The sequence below is a fragment of the Lutjanus erythropterus genome, chromosome 19 (genome assembly GCF_056507025.1).
Source record: "Lutjanus erythropterus isolate fLutEry1 chromosome 19, fLutEry1.hap2, whole genome shotgun sequence".
Classification (NCBI taxonomy): domain Eukaryota; kingdom Metazoa; phylum Chordata; class Actinopteri; order Lutjaniformes; family Lutjanidae; genus Lutjanus; species Lutjanus erythropterus.
This window is the reverse complement of record NC_139335.1, coordinates 30,096,000-30,112,129: the sequence shown is the minus strand read 5'-3', so window position 1 is coordinate 30,112,129 and position 16,130 is coordinate 30,096,000. Positions and strand designations below refer to the sequence as shown.

At 38.7% G+C, this 16,130-nt stretch overlaps 1 protein-coding gene across 2 annotated transcripts in view; it reads left to right on the top strand.

Moving 5' to 3' along the window:
• Window positions 1–16,130, top strand: part of LOC146310086 (junction plakoglobin a-like) — a 146,402-nt gene that overhangs the window by 90,496 nt on the left and 39,776 nt on the right. For both annotated transcript variants that reach the window (XM_084743686.1, XM_084743687.1), the window contains exons 4-8: window positions 8,071–8,324; window positions 8,405–8,643; window positions 13,786–13,987; window positions 14,081–14,225; window positions 14,301–14,404. In XM_084743686.1, the coding sequence (XP_084599812.1) occupies window positions 8,071–8,324; window positions 8,405–8,643; window positions 13,786–13,987; window positions 14,081–14,225; window positions 14,301–14,404 (944 nt within the window). The remainder of the gene's footprint in view (window positions 1–8,070; window positions 8,325–8,404; window positions 8,644–13,785; window positions 13,988–14,080; window positions 14,226–14,300; window positions 14,405–16,130) is intronic.

Below are 16,130 nucleotides of genomic sequence, written 5' to 3'. Positions count from 1 at the left end.
CTGTGGTCGTCTGCTGCTGTAGCACATCTTCTTCAAGGTTTCAACGTGTTGTACATTCAGAGATGGTCTTCTGCATACCCTGGTTGTAACGAGTGGTTATTTGAGTTACCATTGCCTTTCTGTCATCTCAAACCAGGCTGCTCATTCTTCTCTGACCTCATCATCAACAAGGCATTTTCACCCAGAGAGCTGCCGCTAACTGGATATTCTCTCTCTTTTCAGACCATTCTCTGTAAACCCTAGAAATAATTGTGTGTGAAAATCCCAGTAGATCAGAAGTTTCTGAAATACTGAGACCAGTCTGGCACCAACAACCATGCCGACCATGCAAATCACCTTTCTTCCCCATTCTGATGCTTGGTTTGAACTTCAGCAGGTCATCTTGACCATGTCTACATGCCTAAATGCATTGACTTGCTGTCATGTGATTGGCTGATTAGATTTTTGCATTAACAAGCATTTGAAAGTAATAAAGTATTGTTTATTGTTTAAAACTATATTTAATTCTGTGACTACATTTCTCATTTCACCGTACAACTCTTTGCTGTATCATGATAGTAAATGACCTTAATGCTTTGATTTTTGAAGGTCTGTGGTGGGCAGGAAGGATGAAACACAGCTGTCCACACCACTAAAAGTTAATATCTGTTTTTATATGTCTTGATAGAACTAGCCTGTGTGGTACATGGGTGTGAGTGCAATCCAAAGTCAGTGTTTCACAGTTTTACATGCACTCAAACACAAGGCAGGACATTTGTTTTGTTAAAATGACAGAATTATGGGTGCTTATTTTGAAAGGGCAAAAACTATTGTAATGAACACCATTATCAACTGACTAACCCCAAGTGAAATGACTGCAATTTTTGTGCTAAGTTACTTTTAAAGGCAAGGCTGCCTTTGAGTATTTGCAACAAGTGCTCACTTGTAGGATTGACACCACACTGAGAGGTGCGTGCAGCTAATCTGTCAAGGATTTCTTGGAGGATCTTTCTAAATCCAAAGATAGTTCCCTGTCTCATGAGGTACTGAAAAATCAGCAGGCCAGTGCTGTGGCTGATGAGTCACACTTTCCTACTAATCACATAATCATCGTATCTGAGGATCCAGAAGCCTCATCCAAAGGCTGAATAGAGCCATCTGTCAAAGCAGCAGTGAAACTGTCAACATTAGTAAATGTCAAAGTGACTGTGAGTGGGATCAAGAATATAAATGTCCGTGGCGCCACTAGTTGATGCGAGAAGCCCTCCTTACCGACACAAACATTCTGATGATACAGACTCAAAGTCCTGAATCCCGAATGTCTCTCACACGCAAGTTCTTCCTCTGTCAGACGGGTTCCAAAATTTCCAAAGAGGCTGTTCTGAAACCTGTTGTTGAGATGTTAAAGGTGCTACAAGTCTACAAGTCTGGAGAAACTTAAAGGCTTTCACACTGTATTTGTGTGTACGGTTAAGGAAGCTTTTAGCCCAGGTTAAAAGGGCTTTCACACCGGCACAATCCCGGCACATTCCAAAGTGGGCTAATCCCAACTTTAGCCCAGGGCTAGCTGGCCCTAGTTTTTGTCTTTTTACTTTGTTTTTGTTTTGTTGCATCTTGTTATGTCATGATACGTTGTTTTTCATCTTGTTACTTTGTTTTTGTCTTGTTAGGTTAAGTAATGGTATTTCTCAGCATGTTGTGTCATTTTCTTCTTTGTTACGTCTGTCATGTGTGATATTCACTGATGAATACACACACGGACTTGTCTTTTCTATGTCTTTGATCTTGAGGTTGGGAAGGCAGCATGCAATGACTCAAAATAAAAATAATGAATAAGTCCAATGAAAAGCCGTAAAACTAAAGTAACAACCCTTTTTTGAAAATGTTATGAGTAGAAAGTATAGATATTTGTGTTAAAATGTAGAGAGTAAAAGTAAAAAGTTGTAATGAATACTCAGGTATAGTACACATAGTTGAAAAATCCACTTAAGTACAGTAACAAATTATTTGTGCCTCTGATGCATATGCAGATACCCAGTGTGATATAAACACAACCACATGCACAAGGAGCAAATATGCATGTTATGAAAACCATAATATGAATATGATATGGCCCTATAGGTTGCAGACTCAGGCACTGGTTTGTCCTGCGTTATCATGCGTTATCATTGTTTATTGTGGACCACGCATGTCTTGGCAAGGTTATTTTTAGATGTGTTGACATGAACTGAAACCAGTGGCTGCCCCGAATGTAGGAACTCAAAATAAAGTCTGTTTTACTTTGGAAAAATGTGACACCTGCAATATGATGGTACAGTATTTCTTTCCATTCCTCTTTATCAAGTCTACACGCTGACATTGACCTAATTATCAGCCTTTTCTCTTTGTGTTTGAGATGTCTTTGTCAGACAGCGAGGATGTTATTTCCAAGCTGAGTTTGACACTGTAAAGAGAAGTATTTTAAAATTGCATTCTCCATTTATTATTACTCCAAATTGTGTCCTTGTATCACAGAATTTATGCAGAACTCTCATGGTCAAGCTTTAAAATATTAACTTGAGACTGATACTTTGAATTTGGGATTTTAGTGCTGCTATCAGGCACTAAATCAAGTAAATGTAAATTTGTATTAATTTATATTTTTTTTTTATATTTTTTAATATATATATATGTATACCCAACAGGGAATATGGGCCATATTTCTCACATATTTCTTGGGCTTACATCATGTTTGGGCTGTATTATAATAATAATAATTATTATTATTGTTATTATTATTATTGTTAGTAGTAGTAGAAGCAGTAGCAGTAGTATTTTTTTTTTCTCTGCCAACTCTTACTGTTTGGTACATAGAGGGAAGCTTGTTAAGAAAAATGTCAGGCTGTGATTGGGTTCGGGCTGAAATATGCTAAGGAGGATGGATTCGGGTTGGGTTCGGACAGAATTTTCTCAGGCTTGGGCCTTTTCAGGCTCAACTCATCTTACATTTTTACATTACACGGCTTCGTTCGGCAATATTACAAAGGTACAGTGCAACAACTCATATTAAACACCTTCCCTTAGTTTATAATCTATATCGCTTAATGAAGAACTTGGTTAGGAAAAGAATTTGTTAAAGAGTGGCGCTTTTTACAGCCAATTTAATCTGAAACTCAGCTGATAACCTGCTCCTGACCAGGTTGTGAGTTCAGCATCAGTTACCATGGTGATCTAGCAGGTTAAAAGAGAGCCACCTTCATGACACTGAAAACATACCTCGCCAACACATTCATCTCTCTTCGTCCTACACCCCTCTGGTCAGTTAATAGACTTGCTATACTCCACTGAAGGAAAACTGGTGTGACTTTTCCTGATGTGAAGAAGCCAGTTCTGTGCTGACAAACACTGTTTATCTTTCCGACCAGCTGATGTACTACATAATATTTTGGGGAGAGTAATACCATTAGAAATGCTGCTGTAAGGAAAGGGAATATTTCCCTCACCTGGGAACTGTACGAATTCCCATACGAGTTTGGAGATAAAAACAAATTGGTTCCTCTGAATGTTTTCACAAGTCCTGGTGGGATTATCCTTGATAACTAGGCTTTGCTGTGCCTCTTATCCCTCATTGTTGAATCCAAAATACTTGCGGGTGAGCCTGCATCTGACAGGTTATTTTAAACTATAAGGACACAGCTGAGCTTGTTGTATCCGCTGTCCAGACCGAGAAGACTATTTGCTTCGCTTCCTAGACACTTTCTAATCATCCTCTCCCCCTAAGGGAAAGGCTTATACCATGGCATCAATTTCTCAGGCATCTGGTCCCACTGTGTCATTGTGGACTTTGTAGTTGAAAGCCAAACATGTTTTTTGAGCATGCCGTCAGAGATACCCACAGCTTTTCAAACAGTCTGCTCTGCAAGTTTAGCACCTTCGTTTTTGGCAGTTTCTGAGTCAGAATCACCTTCATGAGCGTGTTTGAACACTTTTTTCTCCGACCATTAATTTTACATTTAAAAGACTTCAACCAAAGACAAAATCAGGCTCCTCAGTAAGTTGTGTTCAGCATGAAATAGAGTTACTTTAAAGGAGAAATCTGTAATATATTTACTGTTATAAATCATAAAATGATCAAGATGTGTCATCAGAGATTAAGGAAAAATGTTAAGTTGAAAGATTTGGTTCACTTGACATGAACGCTGCATCTGATGCATTCAGTGTCTCCGTTTGAAATTACCCCAACAGCGAGACAGATTTCAACTTAAATTGATGAGACACAGAAAAAACAGGTCCATGGTGTATCCATCACTGCATATAATGTCCAACAGACGTAATAGGACGAAAATTACAAAAGACATAAAAAATATAAAAGGTAACAAGACAAATATGTAACAAGATATTAAAGATATAAGATATATGAGGTAAAAAGGCATAAAAAAGACGTCAAAAAGACAGACATAAAAAAGACATTACATCAATAAGACGTAACAAGATTTTAAAAAAAGATGTAACAAGACAAAAAAGACATAAGAAAAAGACAAAACACGGCAAAAATTACTTAACAAGAAAAAAAAGACATAAGATATAAAAGACATAAGACATAAAAGAGGTAACAAGACAAAAAAGAGGAAACCATAAAAAAAGTCAAGATGTAAAAGACAAAGAACGAGACGAAACAGATGAAAGGAGTTGCCACTATTTACTTTTATACTTTGAGTACATTTCAGAACCTGTACTTTTACACTTTTAATTGAGTAAAGGAGTTGAATCAGTACTACTACTTTTACCAGAGTATTTTTTAAACAAATATCTGTACTTATACTCGAGTAAAGCGTGTGTACTTGTGTACCATATGCTGATTAAAGCAATGCAGTTTAGCATCAGCATTCACACGCAGTTCCTTCAAAAAATTTTTACTCTTTCCTTTAACTCCCTTTAATAATGGAATAAGGAATAATGTCCCCTGAATGAGGACTGTGCTGCACATACTGCATTTTTCTTGCATTGCTTGCAGTGAAACATTCTTCAAACTCACAAGTACCATCGCCCTCTAAGGCTTAGACTAATAAGGTCGAATTCACAAATCTGTCATCAGCTCTGAGATTAAGTAATCTATCAAGCAATTATTTCTCCTTGGGCGCAACTACAAAATATCTTTGATGTTAGCACCTGAGGCTCAACAAGAAATATCATTTAGAACCCAGTTAGAGTATTAAAAAATCCCCCTCCAGGTTCAGCAGCAGATGGTTATATTCTTCTCAGTTAATCTTAGCAATTATTCCACTGCTTCATCTCGTAACGCTTAAATACATGTCATCCTAATTAGCTGCATCGAGTTCTGCATTTGAAAGGTTAAAATGCTGTTTGGGTCCAAACAGCATTTCAGAGGCTCATTGAGTGAGGAGTGGTTTTCCAGTGGCGTGTTCCGTAAATATATGTTTTATAAAACGCTGGAAAAAGTGCACCGACAGCGGCAGCCTGGCAATGTCAGTTTTGATCAGTTGAAATGTCGTCATAGAGACTGATGATTGTCATTGAATTTCATGGTTCACAGACAGTCTGTCCTAAAAAACCTTCTGACTTTTCCTCCCGCACTATTCTGCATTTTAGGTTTCAACTAAAACATCAATCTAAGAGAGATGACTGCTGTGTCTTGAGCTCCTCTGCAATGTTGTGGGGGTTTTTTTTCACATAAAGTGCACTGACCAATCAAATCCTGTCATTCAAAATGATAGGATACAACTTTTTGCACATCAAATTGTTGGTGGAAAACACTTTCTCACTTTGATCAATCAACATTATGGAATATCTGTTGCTTGGATTGCCTGTTTGTGGAACAGGAAACAGGAGGAGACACAGGAAATGAGGGTTGCGAGGCAGGGGTCAGGGCGAGGAAATGGATAATTGATCTCTATTAACAGATATCTGCAAATGAATGCAGAATGTGTAGTGAAGGGACATCATTTGTGATATTTTAACATTGCTGTCGGCCTAAGTTGACTCTTGACATTCTCCAATTGTAAAGACACCAACATTTTTTAAAGAATAATAATATTAATATTGTTCATATTTCGTCCACTAAAATGTGAATTGTATCCAACATCTACAGTTCATACAGCTATGCTTGACATAAGCAAATGAGTCCGTCAATGAGAGGTTCAATAATTCTATTCAATAAAATAAAAAATCAAAAGTTTCAATATAGTTATTTTTGATTTCCTGCTATCGGGTCAGATTCTCAGTGAAATCAGATGAAACCAGTCTGTGTTCATATTTTCTCAGGCAAAATTATTGTGAGTAGTACGTTAGCCAGTTAAAATGAAGCAGGAGATTTTTATTTCCATAATTTTATTTATTAATTTTTTGTGGTTATGGCAGAGGAAACAGTACTGCTTTTGTCCGTTAAAATTAACAACGTATCAACGTTTCTTGTACTAGCTTCAAATCTCCAAAGGCTATGTCAAATCATCAAAATAATAACACACGGCTCCAGACAGATAATCATTTTTGGGCCAAAATTATCTCTTTTCATAGTAAAGGTTGCTGACCCCTGGCCTTGTACACATCTGCAGGAGCACTACTGGAGGGAGCCTGAAATCTAATTTCATTGCCAGTGACTGATTCACTATATTTATTGCATTTGATAATAAACAAGACAAGGTGAAACCTAGTATATGGCTGGACTGACCTCAAATTCAAAGGGTTGCTGTTACATATAGATGATTTTTTATTATTACTTTTACTTTTTTGCTTTTATGTGATAATGCTTTCTCATTCATGGGCATTAAAAGAAAACTCTAGTTGATTAATTATGTTGAAAAAGTTGCACATTATTTTAAGATAGCAACAAATTAGATTTTTAGTCATTATGTTGAAATACTAAGTTTCTGATTATAATGACTTACAGGATCACATTGGCAGAAATGAGCTCCCATAGACAGAGACGGGGTGTGGACATGCATGTATGGGAATACAGATGTTTCATAGTGGTGTATATAACACAAATCTACCTGTTTGTCGCTGTCCAGTCTCCAGCCACACAACTGCAGAGTAACATTAGGCTTCATGATCAAACAAAGTTTATATCACATCGACACTTCTGTCCATATTCATACATTCATACGCATCACATTAAACAGCCCGGTGGTTTTCCAGCGGTTCATACAACACGGATGGAGCATCAACACTGCTGTGGCAGCAGGGAATATGATTTGTTTGTGGGGCATAAGGTCAAACTGTGCAGGCACAGCCGCCATGAAACTTCTGCCCCAATATCCAATGTGAAGAGCTTATGAAGAGCCACATCAGGTCTAAAACAAAAAACTCCTAAAACACTTCAGGTGATCTTGAGTGAGGTGTTTTAGCTGCAGCTTGTGTGCTGACCGGGCACAGCTGTGTGTGTTGGCGCCGTTGTCAGTGACGCCATATCGTACACTCGACTGATGGTGTATCTTCATTACTCAGCTACTTACTTACTTGCTTATTTACTTACTCAGCCACCCAGCAAACCATATGGCTGGTCCCTGCAGTCCAGCCAAAAACTAAGCTAGCATGGCTGTAGACTATAATCACCCCTCCCAACCCTATAGTGTGTAAACTAGTGTGTCAGTGTAGTGTATATTCTGTTGGTCCTGAGGCAGGCAGATTAAACCAGATTTAGCCATATTAAGTCAAATTGGATCACATTTAATGAGGCCCATTTCAACTCAATGTTTGCCCTTCAGGGAGCTAATGCAGAAAGACTTTATTGAAATTGGACACAATAATACATTCAGATAAAACTCATTAACATATTAGCTGAGTGTTGAATAGTGAGTCACACAATCAAAATCATCTCCCAACTTTAATTACAAATGTAAGTGTTATTTAACCAATTCATTGAATTTTGTGTGTGTTGTGGCGTCTCTTGATCTGTTGTGCTTACAGACACACACACATATATCGGCCCACATTCTGCATGAGCCTAGTTTTCCCCTTCTTTTTTTTGTTTTTATAGTCAAAGGTCCAGAGATTTTTGGCTGTGTAAACCCACACACACACACACACACACACACACACACACACACTAGCTGTCTCATGTTCTTCCTTTCTTTCTCTGTCTTCCTCTGACAGATTTAGATGCTCAGTACTCCCTAACCCGGGCTCAGCGTGTCAGGGCCGCCATGTTCCCAGAGACCCTGGTGGAGGGAGAGGCGGCCATGCCTGTCCAATCAGATCCTACGCAGCAGAGCAACGTGCAACGACTGGCTGAACCCTCCCAACTGCTAAAGACGGCGATCGTCCACCTGATAAACTACCAGGACGATGCCGAGCTGGCCACCAGGGCGGTGCCAGAGCTCACCAAGCTGCTGGCGGACGAGGATCCGGTACGCTGTCGCTCTGAATCACCGAGAATTGGCTAACTGAGCTTGTACACATGTGTTTTATTGTGCGCTCTGCTCTCCAGGTTGTGGTGAACAAGGCGGCCATGATAGTCAACCAGCTGACCCGTAAGGAGGCCAGTCGTCGGGTCTTGGTGCAGTCTCCGGCCGTGGTGGGAGCCGTAGTGCGTGCCATGACGACGGCGGTTGACATGGAGACGGCCCGCTGTGCAGCCAGCGTGCTCCACAGCCTGTCACACCAGAGGGAGGGACTGCTGGCCATATTCAAGTCTGGAGGGATACCAGCACTGGTCCGCATGCTCAGGTAGCATACATACGATACAATACTCAGATTCTAATAAAAATGTTAAGAAAGTTACTTTAAAAATGTATTCCTGTACAGTTACTAATTACCTGTAGTCAGTCATGTAATAGGGCTGCAACTGATTAATTTTTTTCATTATTTTCTCAATTTATTAATTAGTTGTTTGGTCCATAAAATGTGAGAAAAAGATGAAAAATGTTGATCCAAGCTCAAGATGACATGTTTACCAGCCAGTCATTAACTGTGTCTGTCTGGTGGTTTTGTGCTGAGCGGGTGAATTTTAAGAGCGTTTTCAGAAGGATGAACTTCCCGACCTTATGTGACGGGTGAGAGTGAACCAAACCAGTCAAGTTTTGGGCTGGACAACCGAGTAATAAGCTGAAACTTGCTGGTGCAATAAAACTGAGGGGAGCTGCAGGTTCAGGTGATAATTCTCTGTAGGGTCATCACTTGTCACAAAGTTTCCAGGTCATCATTTAACACATTGTTCTTTTAAAATAATTGACTATAGCTGCTTTTAAAAAAAGCCCAAAAATGTAAAACTTTTGCAAAAATGTCATTTTAATTCTACTTAACACTAGAACAGCCAAGGCCGTTACACTGACCATTTTCAAAATGATATGTGCAATAACTTTGTTGAATTAAAATATACAATCCTGCAGGACTTTCCTGAAAATGTCTGTACATTTAAAATGTTTATTTTTTTTTATAGACTTTTATGACTTTTTAAGAAAATGTGATCAGTTTTACATGTTTTGGCCGTATTGACCACACAGAAATCACTGACATTAAGTAGAAATAATGAATTAATTTGACTCAATTAAGAATAAAGGACACTGATTTTTTGTACTCCAATGTTGTACTTGTACTTATTACAAACAACAGTCTTTCCAACTCCTTTTCCCATAGGCTGTGATTACTTTTTGTGAGGTTCTAGGTGGAAATTAGTTATTATTAATGCTAAATAACATGTTTATAATCTTATAAAATACATTTAACTGTTTCTCACTCATCTAAAATTTGAGTCAGATCACTGATGGTTATTATCCTACAGAAAAATACTGCTATAAATATATGCAATCACTACATGCAATAGTATGCATATTAATAAATATATAAATACATTTTAGATGCACATTTTGTGTTTTCATTTTAAAAAAAGATAAACTAACAGAATAAATACATTAGTCTGGTATTAATCATGAGAGATAATAGAGAAGTCAAAGGTCAAAATGATGCTCATGGTCATTTTAGTAGTTTTGGAATTCTGGCACTTTTAGTGTTAAATAGAAATAACAGGTCAATGCAGGTTAATAACTTTATATTGGGGTTAAATATTCAGTAATTAGTCACATATTAAAATCTTGTATTACTTATTAAATACTTGTATTTACTACTTACTATTAATACTTGTAAATATATGTAGTATGTTTATGCCCCTACTGTCCCAGAAGATAATATCAAATGTGTGGCAACATGTAAGAAGATAAAATGTCAATGGGAGCTGATTCATATGAAAATGGACACATGCATAATGTTTGCTCTCAGAATGAGAGCTAAGATTATCTGCATGTTTATGGATATTTGCTCGGGGGACTGGCTGAAAAAAGTCAGTTGCATGATGATATTTAGAAAAGCAGATGGCAGAAACAAGGTCATATGGACAATTGACTCTTCAGTTCTGACAACAGAAAATTGACTGCTGCATAACGAAAGGGCAGGTGTGCGTGGATCAGACTATAAATGGCACTGTAGGAATGGTGGTACAATACTACTCCTAATAACAATAATGATAACAACAACAACAATAACCACATGATTCAAACGTAGAATATTAAGGAGATATCTTGTAGATAGTTCAAAGGTTAGCAAAACAAATTACATTTCCAGATTGTCTCCCTGTAAGTTGTCAGTGGTAATAAAGAAATATGAGCTTCAAAAATAACTGATAATAAAACTGACTAATGTTTATCATTCACTGTTCAAAACTGATTTGTGCTAATGCATCAGCAGTTTCTGAAGAACATGAAGTTTTATTTCTCACACCAGCCGCATGTCCTATACACTATTTTGCATGTCATGTTTACTAATGACAGGACAACATCATCAGCAAACAACAGAATACTTCACGCTGCCTTCATGGACTTCATGACTTAACAGCATATGGACACGTCACAGACTGCAGATGAAATGGGAGACATTACATACTGTTTTCTTGTTTAATTCCAAAAGGGGTTTTAAACCAATCAGTATTGAATAAAAAATGACTGGTGAAAGTAAAAGTACTGATTTAACTTCTTGAACTTAAAGTACAAAAGTAAAAAGTATCCCTCTTTGTTAGGTCCTGTTAAGTCTTTTACTGTCATTTTTCACGTTGTTACATCTCTTTCATTTTTTATGTCATTCTCATCTTGTTACATCTTTTACATCATTTTTCATCTTGGTACGTTTTCTATGTGTCTTGTTGGGTCTTCTTTTGTCTTTTAACTCTTATTACTTCTTTTTTGTCAAATGATGCAAAATAAAGACAATCAAAAATTCCCCTTGAATGCATTAAAACTAAAGTACTGAGCCTGCACACGAAATATAAAGAGTAGAAAATACATAGAGTACAAGTTACTCCTGTCCGACCCTGATGAAGACCTGTGTTGGTTGATACACGTTGGTCATTTTGTAACGCTTTTTGACTCTTTTTGCCACCTAAAATAAAAGCATTCTAATTTTATATAAACTTTACAGTGTGCCTTGGTGTGTTTTTGAAGAAGCCTTGCATTTTTGATTTTTTGCTGAGACTGTTTGACCCATACAATGAGCCCTTCACCAAAGACCACCAGCAGCGCTTCCACTCTGTTGTCTTCATAGGAAGTACATGTATTTGTCTTCAGATGTAGGGAGTAAAAGTAAAACGTTGCCAGAAAAATAATTACTAAAGTAACATGTAGATATCAGAAAATTCGATTTAAGTACAGAAACAAAGTGTTTGTACTAAACATTACTTCCCACCTGTGGTTATATCTTTACTAAAACCATTTTAACCCTAAAATACAAAATAAAACTCTGTGTTCTACAAATTGTATACAACTGACATGGTAACAGTTTGTATCAATGCAGGAAAAGAGGAAAGAAATTTAAAAGAATGAACAAAATTTGAATTTAATATATCTTTATTTATGACTAGGACATGTCATACGGAAACTCACTGGAAATTTAGGTTCTAATTCTATAGCTTCATCGTTGATTCGTTGGTTCATTCAAAAGTATTGATTATAGCCATTTTAGCCAAGATATTGTTAGACAAACAAGGAAAATAAGCGTAGAAGCTTGCAAATATGTAACATCAACAGTTTGTTATACTGATTTAAAGAAAAATAAAATGAAAGAAAGTGAACAGAATTTCATGTTTTTCAGACTGAAAGATTTCCACAACAAGACGTCAATGTAAAAACTGCAGATGACGCTAATAGGCTAGCCTTCAATTTAGCACCAATTTTGGGGCCTTTCCAAAAACCCCAGGCAGGGCTGCAGAGTTAATCCCTTACACTGAGGCTTAACAGAGGAGGATAATTCACACTCGTAATTGATTTGGGAGCTTAATTCACACAGAAAATGAAAGAAAATTGAATAAAAAAATCTAAACTAAAAGAGCTTCACAGAGAGCAGCATGTGTGTATGTGTGTGCGTGTGTGTGTGTGTGTGTGTGTGTGTGTGTGTGTGTGTGTGTGTGTGTGTGTGTGTGTGTGTGTGAGACTTCCATTTATGTTATCAATATGCAGATTCTCTCTCTCTGTCCCTTTTCACCTCTGCCTATTAACACACACTCTCCCAGCCTCGCTCTCTCTGTCTTTTATGTTTTCAGGAGGTATGGTTTTGTACTTTGCCACTGTCACCCTCTGCAACCTCCTGCATAATGAAGTCTTTGTGTGTGAGTGTGTGTATGTGTGTGTCTCTGTGTGTGGTAATGGGTAGCAATCTGGTTAGACAAGCATTCATATCTTTTCCAATAAAATCTTTTTTTCTGCAACCTACTCCTACCGTCATTTAGTTTATATATGATCCATGGAAATAAAGTGAATATCAATTCAAATAAGTTTTATTATCATAATAATATATTTATATAACCGCCCTGTCCTTCATGATGGCGCTTCTATCTCAGAACTGACAAGTCCTCTAACCGCCTTCTTATTTAAACATTTCAGATGCTGTCTTTTTAAATTGTCTTTTGGAACTCATTTGCATATATACACATATACAGATGTGCGGCAGCAGTGCACAATACACTAAACTGAATTTAGCATGTACACTTTGTCAAAAAGGCAAATTTGGAACCAAAAAAAAGTCCAAATATATCCCTGCCACAAATGTTTTTGTATTCCAAGGATTATATCTAGTACACACTCAGGGGTTCTACTGAGACCCATTTTAAATTATGTTACAGCAAACCCTGAAGAACCCTAGATGAAAGAGTTTGTTAAGGACTTCAACAATTCTCAAAGAACTCTTTCTTCTAGAACAGGTTATTTGGATGAAAAATGTTCTTAATGGAATACTTACTCTTTCAAAGAACCATTGACAGACCCTTTCTTCAAAACAGGTTCTTCAGATGCAAATGGTTCTGGGTAGCACCACCCTTTTGGAGACCTTATTTCTAAGAGTGTAATGTTGTCATCAGGGAGTAGAGTTGTTGACTAGAGTTGTTGTTTTCAGGTGACCGTAATGTGGAACTACAGTCACATGATAGTATTCAAAGATGGCCTCTGATCTCATCCTTGATCTTTCTCCATCCGTCCACTGACCACTGCATGACAACCTTAGACTTCTTCCCAGGATGCTGTGTGAATTTGTATAAATCACAATTACATTCACAACAGTCGGTTTTGCTCATGAGGTTGTTTTTTAAGTGCAAAATGATTGGGGATCCATACAAATATCTGTGTGATTGCTTCACTTGGATGGATGGTGCTACAAGCAAGCAATATAAGTGCAAAAGCCTCAATATCCTACAAACTTGTATAGAATGAGACTGGTGCCTGACAGAGGTCAGTAAAGGTCATACATTGTTTAATGCCCCTTGAAATTAGTTCATTCAATGCAATATCTATATCCTTTTCTTTTTCTCTCCCTCTGTTTATCTCACTCATGCAGTTCGCCAGTGGAATCAGTCTTATTTTACGCCATCACCACCCTGCACAACCTGCTGCTGCACCAAGAGGGGGCCAAGATGGCGGTACGTCTTGCTGACGGCCTGCAGAGGATGGTTCCCTTACTGAAAAAGAGTAACCCCAAGTTCCTGGCCATCACCACTGACTGCCTGCAGCTCTTGTCCTACGGCAACCAGGAGAGCAAGGTAAGGAAAGGACCATGATATCAGGTAGGAGATCCTTGTTGTGTCCTCTTATTTAATAAGCAATAACACCTTCTACTTCCTGTTTCTTGTCAGTTGATCATCTTAGCCAATGGGGGACCAGAAGGTCTAGTGTTCATCATGAGGAACTACAACTATGAGAAGCTACTGTGGACCACCAGCCGTGTTCTCAAAGTGCTGTCTGTTTGTCCCAGCAACAAGCCAGCAATAGTAGAGGCTGGTATGTCCACATGCACATGAATGTAGAACGTTCAGTGTTTGTGTTGTATTTAACTTGATTATTACATGTGTCCAGGTGGTATGCAGGCTTTGGGCCAACATCTTACAGGTTCCAGTCAGCGTCTCATCCAGAACTGCCTGTGGACGCTCCGCAATCTGTCAGATGCTGCAACCAAACAGGTATGTATTGATTCAGTTGAGGACCCAATCTCAGTGGGTGGTGTTGAGCTTGATAATGAGCTTGGGTGGCACAATGGTAGTCAATAAGCAGCATACCCACATCTGCGTTCCTCTGGTGGATCCAGTGAATCAAGAAAAGAGGGGATGGTGAGTGTTTTGACTAACTGTTCAAGGCACTTCATGATGGTTGAGGTAGGTGCTACTGGGTAATAGTTGTCCAGGCAGAGGGCTTGGACAATGATAGACTGTGTGGAACATGTGGTGACTGCAGACCGGAGCAGTGAAAGATTAGAAAAGTCTGTGAAGACACCTGGAAGTTCTTAAGAACACACCTTGAGAGCTTGACCAGGGATGCCATCACGTCCAGATGTCTCACATCCTTTTGAAGGACATGCACACATCTGTTCCGGACATTACAAGTGAACTTAGTCTAGACCACATGTTACTTGATTTAGACTCCTGGTGGTTAGACTCCACCTCATCCCAGCACTGGCTGTCTGATTTCCTGTATTCTGCTAAATCATCTGAATTGGTCCACATCATTGGTCTGTCTTGCTTGAGTTTGCAGCTGTAGGCAGACATAAACTGAACTGAGATGTGATGTGTCTGTCTGATTTGCCAAAAGGGGAAGAAGAAGCGCCTTATATCTTTTCTGGAAGGGATTTACAATTATAATTTACAGTTTTTATGCTTAAATCTGAGATCTGATACAACACAAGTGAGGATCTAGTCAGGAGAGAATGACATGAGTAAGTGCCATGGAGCAAAGTTTAAGTCTATTAGGACGTAGGTGCCTACAGGCAGTGCCAGTGATGTGTTTAGTGTGCATAAGATCCATTCGATTTTCTTTATTATGGATGTCTTGTGCAGCCAATCAAGTGCAAAAGTGTTCATGACAGAGCTGAGTCTCCAGTCCTTTCTTCAATACTGATAGGGACTGCCAGTTGAACTCAGTTAGGTAGCTTTTTTCACCATCAGGGGGCCACAAACTGGAATAATCTAGCTAGTTTTTCTTTGGGTGCTGTTGCGGTGGTTGAATCAGATGTCTTTCATTGGTAGAGTGCAGTGAGCTGGAGAGATCGTAGACCTGAATGAGGAAGTTAAGGTAGGCAAGAGCTGTTTTGTAGGCGAGTGTCTGGGTTTTTAATTTGATACGGGCAGTGTCTGGAAGTCAGTGGAGCGATCTGAACAGTGGGGTGATGTGCTGTTTTGGGCTGGTTGAAAACCAGACGTGCCGCTGCATTCTGGATCAGCTATAAAGGTTTGGACGTGCATGCAGGGAGGCCTGCCAGTAAAGGAGTTGCGGTAGTCAGTGCATGATATTATGAGAGCCTGTACCTGGAGTTGTACTGCTTGTTCATGGATTAAACACGCTAGAGTGTCGCCGTTACACTCAGGACAGCTGATGTGCTGCTTATCTCAGCAAGACTGTCCTCAGTTTGCCGTTGTTAAAATCCACAGCCACAATAAAAGCATTTCCGGCCATGAGGTCTGTGCTCTGTCAATAACTTAATTCAGCTCATTAGGGGCTTGGTTGGTGTGGGCATGTGGTTTAAACGGACACCACTGTGAGAATGAGAATGAGATAATAGGCACGGCATGGGAAAAACAGACAGTGGAAATGAACTCGTCTGAGTGCCACTGGTTTCCATGAAAACATAATGTTTCTAGTGTCCTGTTCAAAGCCACCACGCTCCAGGACCCGAGCTGGTGACCATTGTTTCCT